At 33.1% G+C, this 17,067-nt stretch overlaps 1 protein-coding gene across 1 annotated transcript in view; it reads left to right on the forward strand.

Annotated features, from left to right (window-relative positions):
• ABCE1 (ATP binding cassette subfamily E member 1) overlaps positions 1-17,067 on the forward strand; it is a 35,196-nt gene that overhangs the window by 4,727 nt on the left and 13,402 nt on the right. Inside the window, exons 2-14 of the mRNA XM_055085906.1 lie at positions 931-1,067; positions 2,070-2,155; positions 4,539-4,636; positions 5,644-5,761; positions 6,123-6,260; positions 6,422-6,491; positions 6,710-6,758; positions 6,978-7,031; positions 7,933-8,022; positions 12,605-12,726; positions 15,356-15,577; positions 16,585-16,644; positions 16,744-16,802. Of these exons, the coding sequence (XP_054941881.1) occupies positions 965-1,067; positions 2,070-2,155; positions 4,539-4,636; positions 5,644-5,761; positions 6,123-6,260; positions 6,422-6,491; positions 6,710-6,758; positions 6,978-7,031; positions 7,933-8,022; positions 12,605-12,726; positions 15,356-15,577; positions 16,585-16,644; positions 16,744-16,802 (1,269 nt within the window). The 5' untranslated portion in view covers positions 931-964. The remainder of the gene's footprint in view (positions 1-930; positions 1,068-2,069; positions 2,156-4,538; positions 4,637-5,643; positions 5,762-6,122; positions 6,261-6,421; positions 6,492-6,709; positions 6,759-6,977; positions 7,032-7,932; positions 8,023-12,604; positions 12,727-15,355; positions 15,578-16,584; positions 16,645-16,743; positions 16,803-17,067) is intronic.

Genomic DNA, 17,067 nt, shown 5'->3' on the forward strand with positions numbered 1-17,067 from the left:
AAAAAAAAAAAAAAAAAAAAAAAAGCTCCAAAAGTGAGTATATACATATAGTTACTTGGTCTCCTTTTCATTTCAGTGCTGTTAAGATAAAATTCATCATGGCCATATTGTAAATTCCCAGGTAAAGCAGTTTTTACTTTTTCCGGTTGACCAACATGATGGTTACACCCTTAATAATTATTTGCCATTTCCATCAGTAGTGCATTGTAGTCAGATGGCTAAGCAATGAAGTGATGCTTAGTTTGAGGGAGGAAGTAAACACCTTTATCATATGTATGTTTTCATGTCAAGTCTTCCTATTCTGTTTCATTGGTCTGTGTTCATACACTGGTATCAGCATCAATTACTGAGGCCTTATATCATTTTTTTCATATGTCAAGTGTAGGTTCCCCCTTCCCCCTTGCTCTTTTCCATTTTCCTGGCTATTACTACTTTTCTTTTTGCATAAGAGCTTTAGATTTGATTTGTCTGATTGAGTTTTTTTTTTTTCTCCTTGAGATTGGATTAGATATGTAAATTCAGGGAAGGTTGAAATCTCTGATATTCACTGTTCTTTATTGTGAAAACTGAGACATGTCATTCTACTTGTTCAGGTCTTTTGTGTCTTTCAGTTGTATTTTGGAAGTTTCTGCGCATGTGTATATATATCTTGTTAAGTTGATCCCTGGATCTTTTCTTTTTTCTGTTGAAAGTGGTATTTTTTCCTTCTTTATATAAATCTTCTGATGAATGGAATATATGTAAAATTTTGTTTTTCCAACCGTACCAAATTATTTTATTGCTTTTACTAGTTTTTTTTAACTAATTCCAGGTATTAATATCTGAATATAGTGATAACTTATCTCCTCCTGTCTAACTTTTTATGCCTGTGACTTATTTCTCTTAACTAATTGCATTGACTATGCCATAATTTTGTTAATTTTTCTTTAGTAGAGGAACTGGATATTCTTACTTCCTTAGAATTATGGCGGATAAATTAACAAGAATTGCTATTGTCAACCATGACAAGTGTAAACCTAAGAAGTGTCGGCAGGAGTGCAAAAAGAGTTGCCCTGTGGTTCGAATGGGTAAGCTGTTCTGTGGATCATTTAAGGATAAGAGAAGGTTTTAAAAGAAATACACTGTTTTCATGGTTCTCTAGGCTTTAGTATATACTTTTCTCCCCTGTTAGTTTCTTTAAAATGTAAAAATAAGACCACATTTTGTTCTAAATTTCTTTTAATGCTTTGTGACTAAATGATCCTGTTTAATTTCATTGAGTACAAAATCAAACCAGAGTTCAAATTACTGAGATTCTTACTGTTCTACAAAATCCTATGGTTACTTTCAGTCATGAAGAAAGGACTGCCAAGATGTTTGTATTGATATTTGATAGTATTCTTTAAAAAAAAAAAAAAGCTTAATATGAATGACTATTCATGAGGTTTTGCTATATTTTCAAGATTAAATAAATTTACGACCATTCAGAATTGATGAATTGTTGGTAGTCTTTAAGGGCTAAACTAAATAATTTTTACTTTAAATATACTAGTGAGGTATAAGCTTACTAAATCTTAGAAGAAAATTTAGATGTCATGTGTTACAGTCTACCGTGCTATTCAGAAATTCCATTATTAATATCCCTAATTCCAGGTTTAATTTTGTCTGTGTATTAGATGTCCACATACCTTTGGGGAGCTTCCCTGATTTAGCTAACGTATTTCATTCCCTTATCTGGTGTACATTACCATTTTCAAGGCATATTTTATGGATTATATATTCAGGTCAGTCAGCTTAAAAGTAAAGCTGTTTTAGGATCTGCCGTATTTTTATTAGCATATTTTCTTCCCATAGTAGATTAAACAAGTAAGCATATTAGAGTCATCTCTGCCTTGCCTGACAAGAGTATTCATATAAGTAGTTAAGTTCAGTAATTTATCCAAAGCACTGATTTATATTTCTTTCTGTGGCATTTGTTTTTGAAAATTTGATTCTGTATGGAAATTTGGAACGAGAATTGCCGAAATAACAGTGTTCAGAAAATTAGAACATCAGGAGAAATGAGTTAATTCTATCTTTTCGTTTGCCAGGAAAATTATGCATAGAGGTTGTCTCCCAGAGCAAAATAGCATGGATTTCTGAAACTCTTTGTATTGGTTGTGGTATTTGTATTAAAGTAAGTGATATTTTATTTATTGGATCAAATTTGTAACCTAAAAATGAAATCTAAAAATTCTGAATACATTATAACTATTCTTAAAGAGCCAACTATAAAACATTGAATAAAGAATTCAAATTCAGAAACATAGTGTTCTTATATCAATATTATTGCTGTTTCAATTAATTAACCACCCCACTTAACAGTTATCCTTAAAAAATAATAATAAAATAAAAGTTATCTTTGCTGTATGCAACTTTGTAAAGCCATTTCCAACCAAAATTAATTTTTTTTCACCCTTTTATGAGAAGGACATTCTCCAAGTCTTTACTAGAACTTTTTTGAAATATAAATACAAAAAATGAGTCATATTACGTACATTTTTTTCAAGTCTGTGTTTAATTTTATTTTTTAAATTAATTTATTTCATTTATTTGGCTGTGCTGGGTCTTAGTTGCGGCTCGAGGGCTCCTCAGCTGCGGCTCGAGGGCTCCTTAGTTGTGGCATGCAAACTCTTATTGCGGCATGCATGTGGGGTCTGGTTCCCTGGCCAGGGAACGAACCCGGGCCTCCTGCGTTGGGAGCGCAGAGTCTTAATTAACCACTGCGCCACCAGGGAAGTCCCTGTGTTTAATTTTAAATTCACACTTTTAAATAAAAATGGACACAGCCAAAAAATTTTTTAAATTTAACCTAATCCTTAAGTACTGCTTTTGCTGTGTTATACATTCTTCTATTGTTGTATTTATCCCAATAGTGTCATTTTTCAAAATACCTCAGTTTTTGTTATATTGAATGGTTTGAATAGGGCATTTTACCAAAGAATGATGGATTTCCAACTTTAGTTCATAAAAGGTATTTAGGAGCCAGTGTATAAAGTTCTTAAATTAGTTATTTTTATTTACAGATAATATATTTTAGAAAAGAGATTTCCCAAAATATGGATACCACTTGTTATTTTTTCTAATAAGGTTCGTGTATTTTACATTGGTTTCTGAATCCTTGGTTAAGTATCCAGAAGTACCAAGCTTGGTACTTGAAAGCGTTTTTTCTTGTTTTGAAAATATAAGCAGGAGATATTTCTTCTAGCAAATGCTTACTAATCTTTTATTATTTGCCTGCCAGTGTTTTGGGTGGTGGAAATCTTATTTTGAACAATATATTCGATTTTATTTTCTTTCTTCACTGCTATACAGAAATGAGATTCCAGAATTTGGGGTGTGCACTTCAGTGGCTGAAAAGAAACTGATGTGATGAATTGTTTGGGGGGGGCGGGTAATGTATACCCCCTGAACCCTAAAACACTTGTAATGCACCACATATATGAGCAATGTGGCTATTTTTTTCTTTGTAGATTAAGAGAAGTTTAAATTACTTGCAGCCTATAATCATTTTATGTACATTGATGGAGTAATAGAGGATTCTGTAAATGGAGGTAATTCCATTTGGAAAAAAAATCTCGTGTAAAGAATTAATAATTTTTGTTAGAAGTTGGTGATTATTTTGCTAGAAAACAAACAAGAGTTTTGTTTTTTAAACCTCTGTGTTCTTGTAACTTAGAAAATGGGAATTCCCTGAAATCTTCATATACAGAGACTTGAATTAGTCCCCTGAGCTCATTGAACAGTTCTGCCAAACAGATTTCTAATCTGAGGTTATACTCTTTGGTTGTACCTTTATAGTTGTCTATACTTCTGAGAAATTTTTCTAGCCACGTTACTACTCTTAAATCACCTTCCAATTCTTGCCATTCTTGTTCCTTGGGCATTTATCTGGTTGATAGTCACTTATTATTGGAATAAGTTTTTCTATGAGGTTTTTTTTTTTTAATGTGAATTTACTCAATTGGAATATGAAGTATCTTTTTCATATGGGATGGTTACAAATCACAATGGAAAGTCGTTAGTCCTTGCTCTGTGCAAATGCTATGCTAGCTGTTGTTGGGACATAAATAGACCAAGAAAGGTACAATCCATGACCTTAAAGGACTTTACAAGGTAGAAAAGGAAGCATACAGAGACAGGAAGAAGGAGATAAAGGGAGGGCATTTCTCATTGACTGAATATGGAACTGTATGCTCAATAACCGTGTTTGATCTTGCTCTTAACCTTCTCATACAAAAGCCTCCAGTTCTGTAAGGTTTTTCAATAAGTATTAAACACATTAAATGTCCAGGATTATACCAGTCACTAGGGGAAATACAGAATTATTTGATATGATTCTTGCCTTCAAGGAACTTAACTTTTTTAAGCAAAGGGTAGGAAATGAAACAGTATTTTACGTCTGTGTGAAACTCCCACTTTTGGAAGATAAATTATAAAAATTTCTTCATCTGTTCATTTTAGTCATGCCTATATTTCTAAAAATTAACAGAAAACTAATTCTTTACTTTAAATAACAGAAGTGCCCCTTTGGCGCCTTATCAATTGTCAATTTACCAAGCAACTTGGAAAAAGAAACAACACATCGATACTGTGCCAACGCCTTCAAGCTTCACAGGTATATTTCCAAATCAGCATTCTTCTTTACTTCAGTCAGGAGTAAATCCATTTGGAATTTTCAGAGAAATAACAAAAATGGAAAGAAAGTGGTATTAACTTTTGCATCCACTAAAGCAAAACACAGTATTATAACATCATGCAGAATCATATTGTATATGTCAGTGGTTCATTCTAGCTAACATTAAAATTACCTGAGGGTCTTTTAAAGACTACTAATGCCCAGGTAATTTCAGCCCTGTTGAATTACATCTTATCTCTGGATGTACAGTCTGGACCTTAATAAGTTGAAAAGGCTCCTAGTGATTCTAATATACAATTGGGGGTGAGAATCACTGTTGTTAATAATATCCTTATCCCCGAAATACTTTTAAGGGAACTCATCTTGATTTTATTTATCTATTAATCTCATAATCTACAGAGAATATTACTCTGGACTTCGACATATATTGTTAATGACAGGCATTCTTTGAGGTTTTTAATCTGCTGAACACTAATATTTTGAACATAGGAGTCTAGATTTAACTAATAAAAAGGTATTTCTCAACCTGCCAGCTTTAAGGGGCCTACTGCAGCAGGGAGAACGAAGTGGAATATTTCTGGTTGATGTGGCACTTCTCTCCTTGTAAGTAAATGGCAGGCCAAAAAAAAGGAAGACTGAGGTTGCACCTGCTCTGCAATTTTCTACTATAGCATTTTATTATACATGAAAACTGAGCCTTATATGGAAAGAAAAATTGTTACTTTAGAATAGACTTTGACTGAAAGTTGAATAAATAAAATTTGGAGTAATATTAGTCATGGATGCATTTCTAACAACAGTTTAAGTTAATCTTGGCTGCTGTTTTTGTTTTTTCCTAATAGCCAATAATATCTGGCAGATATCTCTTTTGTCTTATTAATGAGTGTGTGTGGAGTGCAAGCGCATTAAAATACATCATTCTGGTATTACATCACTTTTTCTACATAAGTCTGAGTTGTCTTATTATTTTTGTACACTTATGACAGGTTGCCTATTCCTCGTCCAGGTGAAGTTTTGGGATTAGTTGGAACTAATGGTATTGGAAAGTCAACTGCTTTAAAAATTTTAGCAGGAAAGCAAAAGCCAAACCTTGGAAAATATGATGTATGTATTACCACCTTATAAAAGTGAATATCTTGGTTCAGTTTTATGAGGCTATGAAGGAGAGAGTATGTGTGATTTTATTTTTTAATGTTCTTATTTTCAAGATTATTTGTGGAATTAATGCTGAGAAACTATCAGTGAAACTCCTTTTTAGGTAAAATCTGTTAATGCTGCTTAATTGATAATTCTGAGCTTTCGTAAACTGTTATGCGTTGGTGTTTCTTGATTTGAAATTAAATCCACCTCTAATATTATCTTAGAAGCAGAGGTATTCTATTTGGATGTGTGTTCTGTTTTGTATAACATTCATGCTCTTTGCAATTGTATTATTAAATTCAGGTAATTATACATATATTTCTAGGACCCACCTGATTGGCAAGAAATTTTGACTTACTTCCGTGGATCTGAATTGCAAAATTACTTTACCAAGATTCTTGAAGATGACCTAAAAGCCATTATCAAACCTCAGTATGTAGACCAGATTCCCAAGGCTGCAAAGGTCAGTTGCTTTTTAGGAGAAATTTAGTGGGGTATTACAAATATTGGTGGACATATAAAAGATAAATCAAAGTAAACTTGTTTTATTTTGTGACTCTTATTAATAGTGAGGGAATTTTAGTATTGAAGGAAAATAATACTATTTCTGATATATTATGGCAGGGGACCGTGGGGTCTATTTTGGACCGAAAAGATGAAACAAAGACACAAGCAGTTGTATGTCAGCAGCTCGGTAAGTGTTTATTTTGTGTATGTGTTTTAATAGGCCCTGAACTTAACTCATAAAGATAGGTATCTTTATATGGATTACTGAAATAAATGGAAAAATCTCTAGTAGTTGTCATATTTTTAACAGAAATATTCAAACGCAGAATGATTTGCAATATACATTTTACCTTGAAGAGGTAAAATGAAATAACATTGAACACAATGCCTCTATGTTCTTTGTAGATTTAACCCATCTAAAAGAACGCAACGTTGAAGATCTTTCAGGAGGAGAGTTGCAGAGATTTGCCTGTGCTATTATTTTTACCAAGATTCTTGAAGATGACCTAAAAGCCATTATCAAACCTCAGTGTGTAGACCAGATTCCCAAGGCTGCAAAGGGGACAGTGGGGTCTATCTTCGACTGAAAAGATGAAACAAAGACACAAGCAATTGTATGTCAGCAGCTCTATTTAACCCAGCTAAAAGAACACAATGTTGAAGATCTTTCAAGAGGAGAGTTGCAGAGATTTGCCTGTGCTGTCGTTTGTATACAGAAAGCTGATATGTAGGTTACTTTATACTTTTTGTAAATCTTAACCTTACTTTAGAGTTTTTATTTATAATGCTAATAGAGCAGTGGTTTGAGAGAAATTAATAGAAAGAGTATCTGATGTTCTAACTTTGAGGTCAGATGTTGAAACAGTTGTGCATCCATTGCCCATTTCCCTCTTATTTCATCAGGGGTAAAAAAACATTTAGGTAAGTACCTTACAACTTATGGGTTCTAGAGCTCTTTAATCTGAAGTCAGCTGTTTATTTTGTAAACTCTCTTTATACATAAGAAGGACATTTTTTTAAGATGAAGCTCTCCTACCAGGCCGGCAAGGTTTTCCATAGCTCAAGTGGAAAATCAGGTCTTTTAGGTTATCCTAAATCAGGGTGGCTTGCCATGTGAGAGAGAAGAAGGAAGTGAAAAAGGCGAGTTTCCTTTCTACCTTTTAATGCCTCTCTTCTCCCAGATATTTTTTGCTCTCATCTTTTTCCATACTTCTACTCTGGCATCCAGTGCATGCTAGTTTTTCTCCATAAAGTATTCTGGGCAGAGCCCTCCTTTCCAAAAACTCTGCTTTAGTGCAACCGACTTTAGCCAATTAAGAGAGCCCTCTGAATTACTTCGGAATATATCAGTATTTTTCATGAGATAACAGTTTGTAAGTTAGCCTAATCTCGGAATCTCTCCCCAGACTTGACATGCAGTCCTGCCTTTTGTAATTTCTCTTCTTCCTTCTACTTGTAAACAGAATACAGAAATTTTTACCATTATGGGGTGGGCTCCTCATTATTATAAGGGGATTTTTGTTGTTGTTAAATCAGAAACTATATCTCAGTGCTTTAAAATAACATGCAAGATAGAATTTTATCATACTTGCCTTTCAAATTATTATGTTTGCTTTTCTTTTTCATAGTTTCATGTTTGATGAACCTTCTAGTTACCTAGATGTCAAGCAGCGTTTAAAGGCTGCTATTACTATACGATCTCTAATAAATCCAGATAGGTAAGTACAGATTTGGTATATGCCTGTGCTGTTTTGTTTGAGGAGTTTCACAGATTTCTAAAGTTTAAACACTGGGACCATCAATGTCACATACATCTGTGTGTTTTCCATCTTGGTTTTTGGAGCTATCACTTGAACTTACCTTCCTCTATCTAGAAAAGAGATTCTTAATGCAAGATCCATTTACTACCATACCTGTTTCCAGGGAGCCTAAGAATACTCTGTAGTGATATGCAAATTTTGGCATATATGTATGGATTTCTGGGAAGCAGATCCTTAACTTTTACCAGATTTTCAAATGGATATGTCACTCATACACACAATTTAGAACAGAGTAATTCCGGTTTCCCAGGTCTTACTGAGCACAAGGGAGTTCTTAAAAACTTCTGTTAAGTAATCACAACATCCTGTATTTGTAGGGTGCTTTTGTAGTTTGCAGAGTTTTTATATCCATTATCTCATTTGCGCCTCAGTAATCTTGTAAGTAAGAATCTTTAGGTGGTATTCCCATTTTGCAGATGAAGATGTTTTAAGGTCAGAAAAGCTAGTTATTTCTAGGTTTCAAATTTATGATATGGCAAGAACCCAGGGCTTTTTTCTGTTCCTCTCTTTAGTAGCTGATTTAATTCATAGCTGATCTTACAAGAGAGCAAGAGAAATCCCTAGGGATCAAAAAAACCAAAGAGAGAACTGTAAATTACAGGGGAAAAACAAGGATGGCTTTCCTGAGGGGACGTTGCTTGTCTCTGTAGTAAGTCTTGAGCTTTAACAGCCACTTGTGGGCAAGAAGCAAGGCCTTGTAATGAATTATCACACAAAATGCCGGGACTCTCAAACGACTGCTTTCCCAGCAAAAGAGCAAATACAGGAGGATGTCAAGGAAACATACACCTGTCACTCACTGAGATCTTTGGAAATGGAGGGCTGGCTCCCCTTCAGATCTCTTTAGGGACTGGCAGCTCATGTGGATATGGAATTGAAATTTATGTAATCAGGGGAGTCTAAGAACCATCCATGTTAAGAAAGAAACATAACAAGAGGGCCCTAGAATCTTTAGTTCTATGGTACCTAGATGAAGCAAATATAAAACCACTCTGGAAGCATATGCCCTCAACCCTGGTCACACGGGATTTCTACAGGTAAAGACTCAAGAGCTTTAAGCCCAGGGTTATAAATGATAGGAGGAAACTGTCTACAAATGAGTCAGTAGACACAACAAACAGCAGGATTTAGACTCAGGAACTTCGAGTGACATTCTCAAAGAGACTGTAAAATAATATTTAAAATAATTTAAAACATGAAGATTTAAAACTCTTAAGAATATGATACTACAAGAAAGCAACAGGTAAATGTTTAAAAAACCCAAACAAATCTAGAAATTAAAAGTATATTCATGACATTGAAAACTCACTGGACAGATTAGACAGGTTAGGTACAACAGAAAAGAGCGTGAGAAACTTGAAAAGTTGGTCTGAGCAAGCTACCAGAATACAGCAGAGAGAGAATGAGATTGAAATACAGAAGGGAGGTTCAGAGACATGGAGAATGGGATAAGAGAGAATAGAATGAGAAGATGATTTACATATATCTTAATAGGAGTCTGAAAAATAAAGCTATGAAAAGGTCATGGCTGGGTATTTTCCAGAATTGGAAAACTTGACTCCATAGATTCAAGGAGCAAATGATCCATGTATATACCTTGAAGTAAAACTTGGAATATTAGTGGTAAAGAGACAGTCTTAGTTGAGCCAAACCATAGCTATAATTTTCACTTCATACATAGACCAGGGCATTATGGTAGCCTCTTTGGGGAAAGTAAGATTATAAAATGTCCCAATATTCAGGGACTTCAGGATAAGGTAAATTAAAGAATACACAAGCCATCAAGTCAGTACTCAACCCTAATACCTTTTTATAAAACATTTTTATATTCCTTTGTTTTACTGAAATATCGATATTATCTACATTTACACATAATTTTTTTAATACTATATAATGCTTTAACGATAATAAAAACGCTAAAAGGATAATAATTTACAACCAGGTGACATGTATTTCAATATTCAGCCAAGTCACTACATTCTATATTATGAGAGGGCAGTAACCATAGTTGTAAAAGGGATAACATGCCAAAACAGGTTAGATTGACAAAGCGAAGAAAATGATTGTTAGACATTTTCTCAGATGTGCTAGGTCTCATTTTTACAGGTATAGGGTCAAAATAATCTCTTTGTAATGATAGACTGATAATAAAAAGTTACAGGAAGTATATCTGCATCCTGAAATTCTACAACGTATCAAGGCATACATTCAGTCTTTAATGCTGTAAAAAGATTTTGAAGATCATATCCTCCGATAAACAACAAGAAATAGAGGATGGATTAGAGAGAGGGGAACAGTAATGCGAGAGGAAGATTAAAAACCAACATAACCCAAAATTAAGTGTAGGGTGTAAATTTTCATAGCATAGATTTCTCATGCTACAGATTGTTTCTTCCCAAACCCTCAGAAAATAGAGTGGCTCCCCTAAATCTTTTTTAACATTTTGGACTTCTGCATAAGCTCCATTTGAAAGTAGGCAAGGCAGGAGGTGTGACTTATTTTTTTCTTCTTTTTAAAGCACATTAAAAGCCACTAGATAATAACTATGCTGCCTTATACTGGGCCTTGAAGATTTTAATGGTAAAAAAGCAGAGAATTATTCCAAATAATGGAACATTGCCAATAAAGATACCAAGGCAGGATACGTATAGGCCCACTTGGGTGATTTGCCATTTTTATTGATGCTCACCACGTTCAACAGTGGGCAAAAGTTTATTTGCATATTAAGAAGGGTGTTCCTACTGGAGGTAGAATTGGAGGTGAACCATGAAAGGGTTATGTAGAATTTCAGCAGGTGAGGATTTTGGGCAGGATTTTAGACCATTGAGATGAGAGACCACCCTTAGACACCCTTAGGGATAGAAGGGTAGATTATTCAGGAAACAAGGAAAGAGCCATTTTTCAGTGCGTCCTATATATAAATGAAATAAAAGAAATACAGATGCTGTGGTTCAACTGACCAATTTTTCGACTTTACAATATAGTGAAAGCAATACACATTCAGAAGAAACTGTACTTCAAATTTTGATATTTTCCCGGTCTGGCAATAGGGAGTACGATATTGTCTTCTGATGCTGGACAACAGCAGCAAGCCACAGCTTCAAGTCAGCCACATGAGCATGAGGGTAAACAGCTGGTACCCTTACAACCATTCTGTTTTTCACTTTCAGTACAGTATTCAGTACATTACATGAGATACTCAACACTTTATTATAAAATAGGCTTTATGTTACATGATTTTGCCCAACTGTAGGCTAATATAAGTGTTCTGAGCACATTTCAGGTAGGCTAGGCTAAGTATGATGTTTGTTAGATTAGGCATATTAAATGCATTTTCAAATTACGATGGGTTTATCAGGGTGTAACCTTATAAACTGAGGAAGATCTATAGTAGCTAAAGTTTTGGAAGGTCTTAAAAGAAAGTCTGAAGATGTTATATGTTTCATTCGGAACTGAGAGCCACATCTGGGGACCTGAAGAAAATGAGGTTTGTTAAAAGCCTATAACAATATTGATGGAAATGACAGCCTGAATTAGAATCTAGATAGAGAAAGAAAAGAATGAATTAGACATGCTTGACAATTTAAACAATGTATGATTGCAAATAAAATTGAGTCTTCTTTTTATGGGAGTAGTGATTCCATCAATAAAAATATGGTTGGTTAGTTTTTATTTGTACAGGAAGATGATAAATTAAATTAGAATTTTAGGTGTCTGTAGGACATTGCTTTTTGAACATCTTGAGCTAAGTTGAATAGGAATAGATGCTGCATAAAAGCTTTATGATTATTAATTTGCCTAATAGTTTCTATACTAGCAGTACTTTTTTCTTACCACTTGAAAAGGTCATGTCATACCCATCCCGTTTATAAAGTGCTCCAGTACACACACTAACCTATTTTCTTTCTTACCGTCACTAGATTTTTATTACCTATAAAAACATTTTGCTAACGTAGTGTTTTTTTGGTATTGTTTCATATCTATTCCTTGTCTCCACAGCTAAAGTGAAAGTTCTCGGGTTGAGGATTCTGTTGTATTCTCTATGCATTCCTTGCTACAGCTAGCATGAGACAGGACAAGTAGAAGGGTTTAATGCATAAGTTGAAGAGCATAATAAACCGTTTAGAATAGGTCTGATTTAAATCTATTATAATTGTTTCTGCTTTGTAAAGTTTATTTTAAAATATGTTTTTTATTAGCAAAACATTTTATTTCATATATTCATACACTGTTTCATGTTAACTTTTTTCTTTTAGTTTAGGAAAACAATTTGAAATACGAACGTTGATAATGCGTCTTAAAGAAAATGTTTTATAACTTATGCTTAATATGGTCTTTACGGTTAATTTTTTAAAAATGTATCTATCTTCCTGAAATTTACACTGTAGTTTTTTAAAAAACTATGTAAAAGTTTTGATTATAATTAAATATAATTTTAATTATATTACATTTTAAAATAAAAATCTATATTGATTTTCAGATATATCATTGTGGTGGAGCATGATCTAAGTGTATTAGACTATCTCTCTGACTTCATCTGCTGTTTATATGGCGTACCAAGTGCTTATGGTGTTGTCACTATGCCTTTTAGCGTAAGAGAAGGTAACTTGAAAAACTTTTCACAATGCTGTATTCTCTTTCACTCTAATGCTTAGAAAATGTATTGCTGTTGATGCTAAGTAGTTAAGTGTTGCTGTCGTATTACTTATCCAAAACTCTGGCCTTAAGGAATTTAATCTCGCAATAGAATATACATATGTAAGGTTATATACATCAGTTGTTAAACATAACCTCTGTCTTTTTGTAGAAATTTTTGTTGTGGGTGAAAATGCTCTATCAATTTCACTATTTATTTGCTATATTAAAAGTTTCTTTTATGTTTTGGCCTCTGCAGCATCACTGTACTATTTGTCATGTTCAGCTTTATCTTTGATGGGCCAATACCAGTAGGAAAACTTAAAATTCATTTAGTGCTCATCTTGTTTTCCTGTTTCAAATTTATCTGTAATCTGTATCCTAAGTTTGTGAAACTAAGACTATCCAAAAGTCTAATAAGATAGTTAAGTATATTATAGTCTAGTAAGTGACTAAAATTCTAATAAAATAGCTTAGTAAGTGTATTTTCACTTATTCCTTCTACTTTCAGGAAAGAGGGACTCTCTGGTATCCCTTTTCCATGTCTCTTCCCTAAGCAAGTTAGGCAAAAGTAAAAAACTAGCCTACCACTAAGTGGCTCTTGAAACAGAATCAGTGCACTCTCTACCTGGTACACCGTCTTCCTTTTAATTTCTTTCCTGTTCCCCTTCACTGCTTCCTCATTCCTATTTTTACTTTTTTACATTTCTTCTCTCCAGCTATGCCTTAAGCTGGCAATCTAGAACACCTAAAAGGACTTAGTCCATATCTTGAAAAAATACCATATTCTACAAGAATAATTATTCATGTAGCCTTATAGCTCCCTAGGTTGAACAGGCTCTTTTTTTTTTTTTTTTTTTTTTTTTTTTAAGCTGTCTCTTCAAAGAGATTGCTTTTGAGTTACCTAAGAAACTTTGGAGAAAGAAATTATATTGCATCATACTCTGCATAAAAAGGCGGTGGTAGCTTTTTTAATTTATAAAAAGTGTATAAATAGTTTAAGGTGTGGGGAAGGAATTTCTCTCACGTCCCTATCTATACATTTGTGATAGGTAGGTATTTTAAGGGAAAATTTGTGAGATTGCCCAGTTTTCTTTCCAGTAGTCTTAAGAGATGATATCAGAAGCAATTAATGTTTTATTCTCCTCAGTCAGCAAGTATTTATTGAATACCTACTCTGCCTAAAGTAGTTCTAGAATTTCATTGATGATAATGACATGGGTACCTGGCAATCCCTTTTCATAATTCCATTTATAGATGCCAAGTCTAAAGCCTATGCCAAGAAGTAGTTCCTGGTGAGGTTTTTAATGTACCCTATCTGTTAAAACAATTCAAGTAACAAACTGCACTTAATCTTTCTGCTTTCCTTTAATATACTGAAATTAACACATTATATGTAAAAGCTCTTTATGAACTGTAAAGGAATTTTAGCTTGAACTCATTTTTAAATTGGCAAGAGAGACATTGTAGTATTAATGTATAAAGCTGACTTGTTAGTGTTTTTTCCACAAAGTCACTTCTCTGAGCTTTCATTTTCTTACCTGATGAATTAGGCACTTGGACTAAATGGCCACTAAGGTTCCTTCAAGTTTATATTTTTATTTAATTTTTGGTTTTAATCTTTTTAACACTACATTTGTTATTTTCAAATAGTTTAAGATATAAAAATGCTAATTTGGGCAGAATAAACACATCTATTTATTCTGTCAGTAAATATTTATTGAACACCTGTGTTCTAGGCTGAAAAGGCCTAGATGTGGTTCTTAATTGCAGGTGACATGAATAATATCCTTAGACGTTCTTTCAAGACCTTCTGAAACTTCACCTACTGTCCTTCTTTTATAAATAGTAAACACTTTAAAAAAAGATCTTTTCACTGTTTCCCAAATAATCCACTTTTCCATTTTTGTGCACCTGCCATTGTGGTTCTTAACAACTTCAGTATGGAGGAATTTTCATGTACAGTATGTTAGTTTACTTTTAGTTATTAAAATCTGTTTAGATAATGGTGTTTGTACAGTGAAGCCAAAAAAAAGGTTAATGAAATTAGTTTGTCATTATAAATTTCTTTCAAACCTGTGAAGTTAATCTGAAAACAAATGCAGTAAATCATAACTTCAACGTTTGGTTATGTCTTCCATGAAAATGAATATTCGTAACTTAAATCGTCTTTAAAAAATTATTGCTCAAACTATTTTAATTTATTTTATGTCAATCTGAAAATATTCCATTTTACCTACTTGTCATTTTTGTAGAGAAAAACTAAAATTTTTTATTTTAAAATACAGAAGAAATGGCATCATAGGCTTTCACATAAAATCTGATGGAAAAAATCTTATAAAAATCACGTAATAATGAAAAGTTATGCTTTGTGTATATAGGCATGTATGTATGCATGAATTATTTAAACTTGGCATTAGGTACATGAAACACTGTTGTCACACTGCATGCTATAAATCCACAGAAATTTAAATCTATGCATAGATTGCTCACAAGGGAGCCTAGGGTTTTGGCTTTTATATGATCATTTATTTTTGTGGAAAAAGTTTAGTCTTTAAGTGATCTTTACTAATCTATTTCAATGACTTTCCAACAGGCATAAACATTTTTTTGGATGGCTACGTTCCAACAGAAAACTTAAGATTCAGAGATTCATCACTTGTTTTTAAAGTAGCTGAGACAGCAAATGAAGAAGAAGTTAAAAAGATGTGTATGTATAAATATTGTGGAATGAAGAAAAAGATGGGAGAGTTTGAGCTAGCAATTGTATCTGGAGAGTTTACAGATTCTGAAATCATGGTGATGTTGGGGGAAAATGGTAAGTTTTCCTTATTTTGTGATATTCGGAAGTTTGTTCTGTTTATCCAGTAACTTAATGTTAATTACTCCGTGAAAAACTTTGACTCCATTATAGGTTTGGGAGCTGGATTGAATTCCTACATTTCTCAGTGTAGTTTACATTTTGTGACAACATATGATTTAATCTGTCATTTAATCGAGTTCATATTTATTTTGTTTTCATAACCTTCAGTGAGAATAAGATTTTTTCTAAGCTGGTTTTTCTGTGTATAAATTGATACGAATAGCACTTATTCATCTTAGAAACTGACTAGGAAGGAAAGGATAAATTGGTGGTTCTGAAGCAGTCTAGTTTAAAATGTTTTCCTTGCATTCCTCCACTTGGAACCTTTCTTAATTTAAATTTAGGCTAATCTAACTTTGTAAATAGTTGTATTACCAACACTTTTTAGTAATAGATTATTGTCATAAACATAGTTATGAGATGAATTTGAGTGCCAAATATCTGGTATTGCTTTCATGATTTTTAGAAAAAGATTTGAATTGTGTGCTTACAGCTTACAAAACTGTAGAAGAAAAAAATTTTATGAAGATTGTTGCAATATATCAGTTTTTAGTTAACAGGAATTTTGATCTTGGTTGCAATTAAATATTTCATTAACTGGCCTTTATGATGATGGTATCAATCATAACAATTATTGTCCTGTCTTAACAATAAATTGTGTGCATTGATATTTTAGCTAAATAAGTCTTTCAAGAACTAACCCAAGACTTTATAGACCCACCATTTGTTAAAATGGCCGTCATAAGCTTTAAATAGTCTATATTCCTCCTAATTAGCTTAGAATGATACTTGAGAGATGAATCATGAAAGTTCAAGTATTTTTCTATATAACCTTCAGAATTCAGTAGTGTCAGTGTATTTGTTCAAAACTAATTTCTCAGTTAAAACCCAGTAGTACATTAGTGATTTACTGTAAATGTGAAGCATCTTTCAAGTCAATTTTTTGTATGTTGTGTTGCTAGGTACTGGTAAAACAACATTTATCAGAATGCTTGCTGGGAGACTTAAACCTGATGAAGGAGGTACTGTTGTAATATTGAGTCTTTTTACTCTGTTCCACATAGTAAACTTTAAAGATCTGGGCCGTTTTCAGTGTCTTATTTATTTGCATTACTTTGCAGGGGAAGTACCAGTTTTAAATGTCAGTTATAAGCCACAGAAAATCAGTCCCAAATCAACCGTGAGTTATTATGTTATTTTGTTATTGAAGAAGAGTTTATATACCTAGAGCATTAATCTTACATTGTATCAAAATTTTTCTCCAAATTAGTTTCTGTACAGGTGTAATAAGGTGGCTAAGGAAGATTTTAGGACTACTACAGTCCTTTATTCATTTCCACTACTAGGAAACTCTTTTAAAGTATGTTTGGCATCTTTTTCCAAAATAAATCTTCCAAAACTTAATGTGTTTTGGTGCTGCAAATGACATCAAGAAAGTGAAGGGC

This window comes from Physeter macrocephalus, chromosome 7, assembly GCF_002837175.3.
Source record: "Physeter macrocephalus isolate SW-GA chromosome 7, ASM283717v5, whole genome shotgun sequence".
NCBI classification, from domain to species: domain Eukaryota; kingdom Metazoa; phylum Chordata; class Mammalia; order Artiodactyla; family Physeteridae; genus Physeter; species Physeter macrocephalus.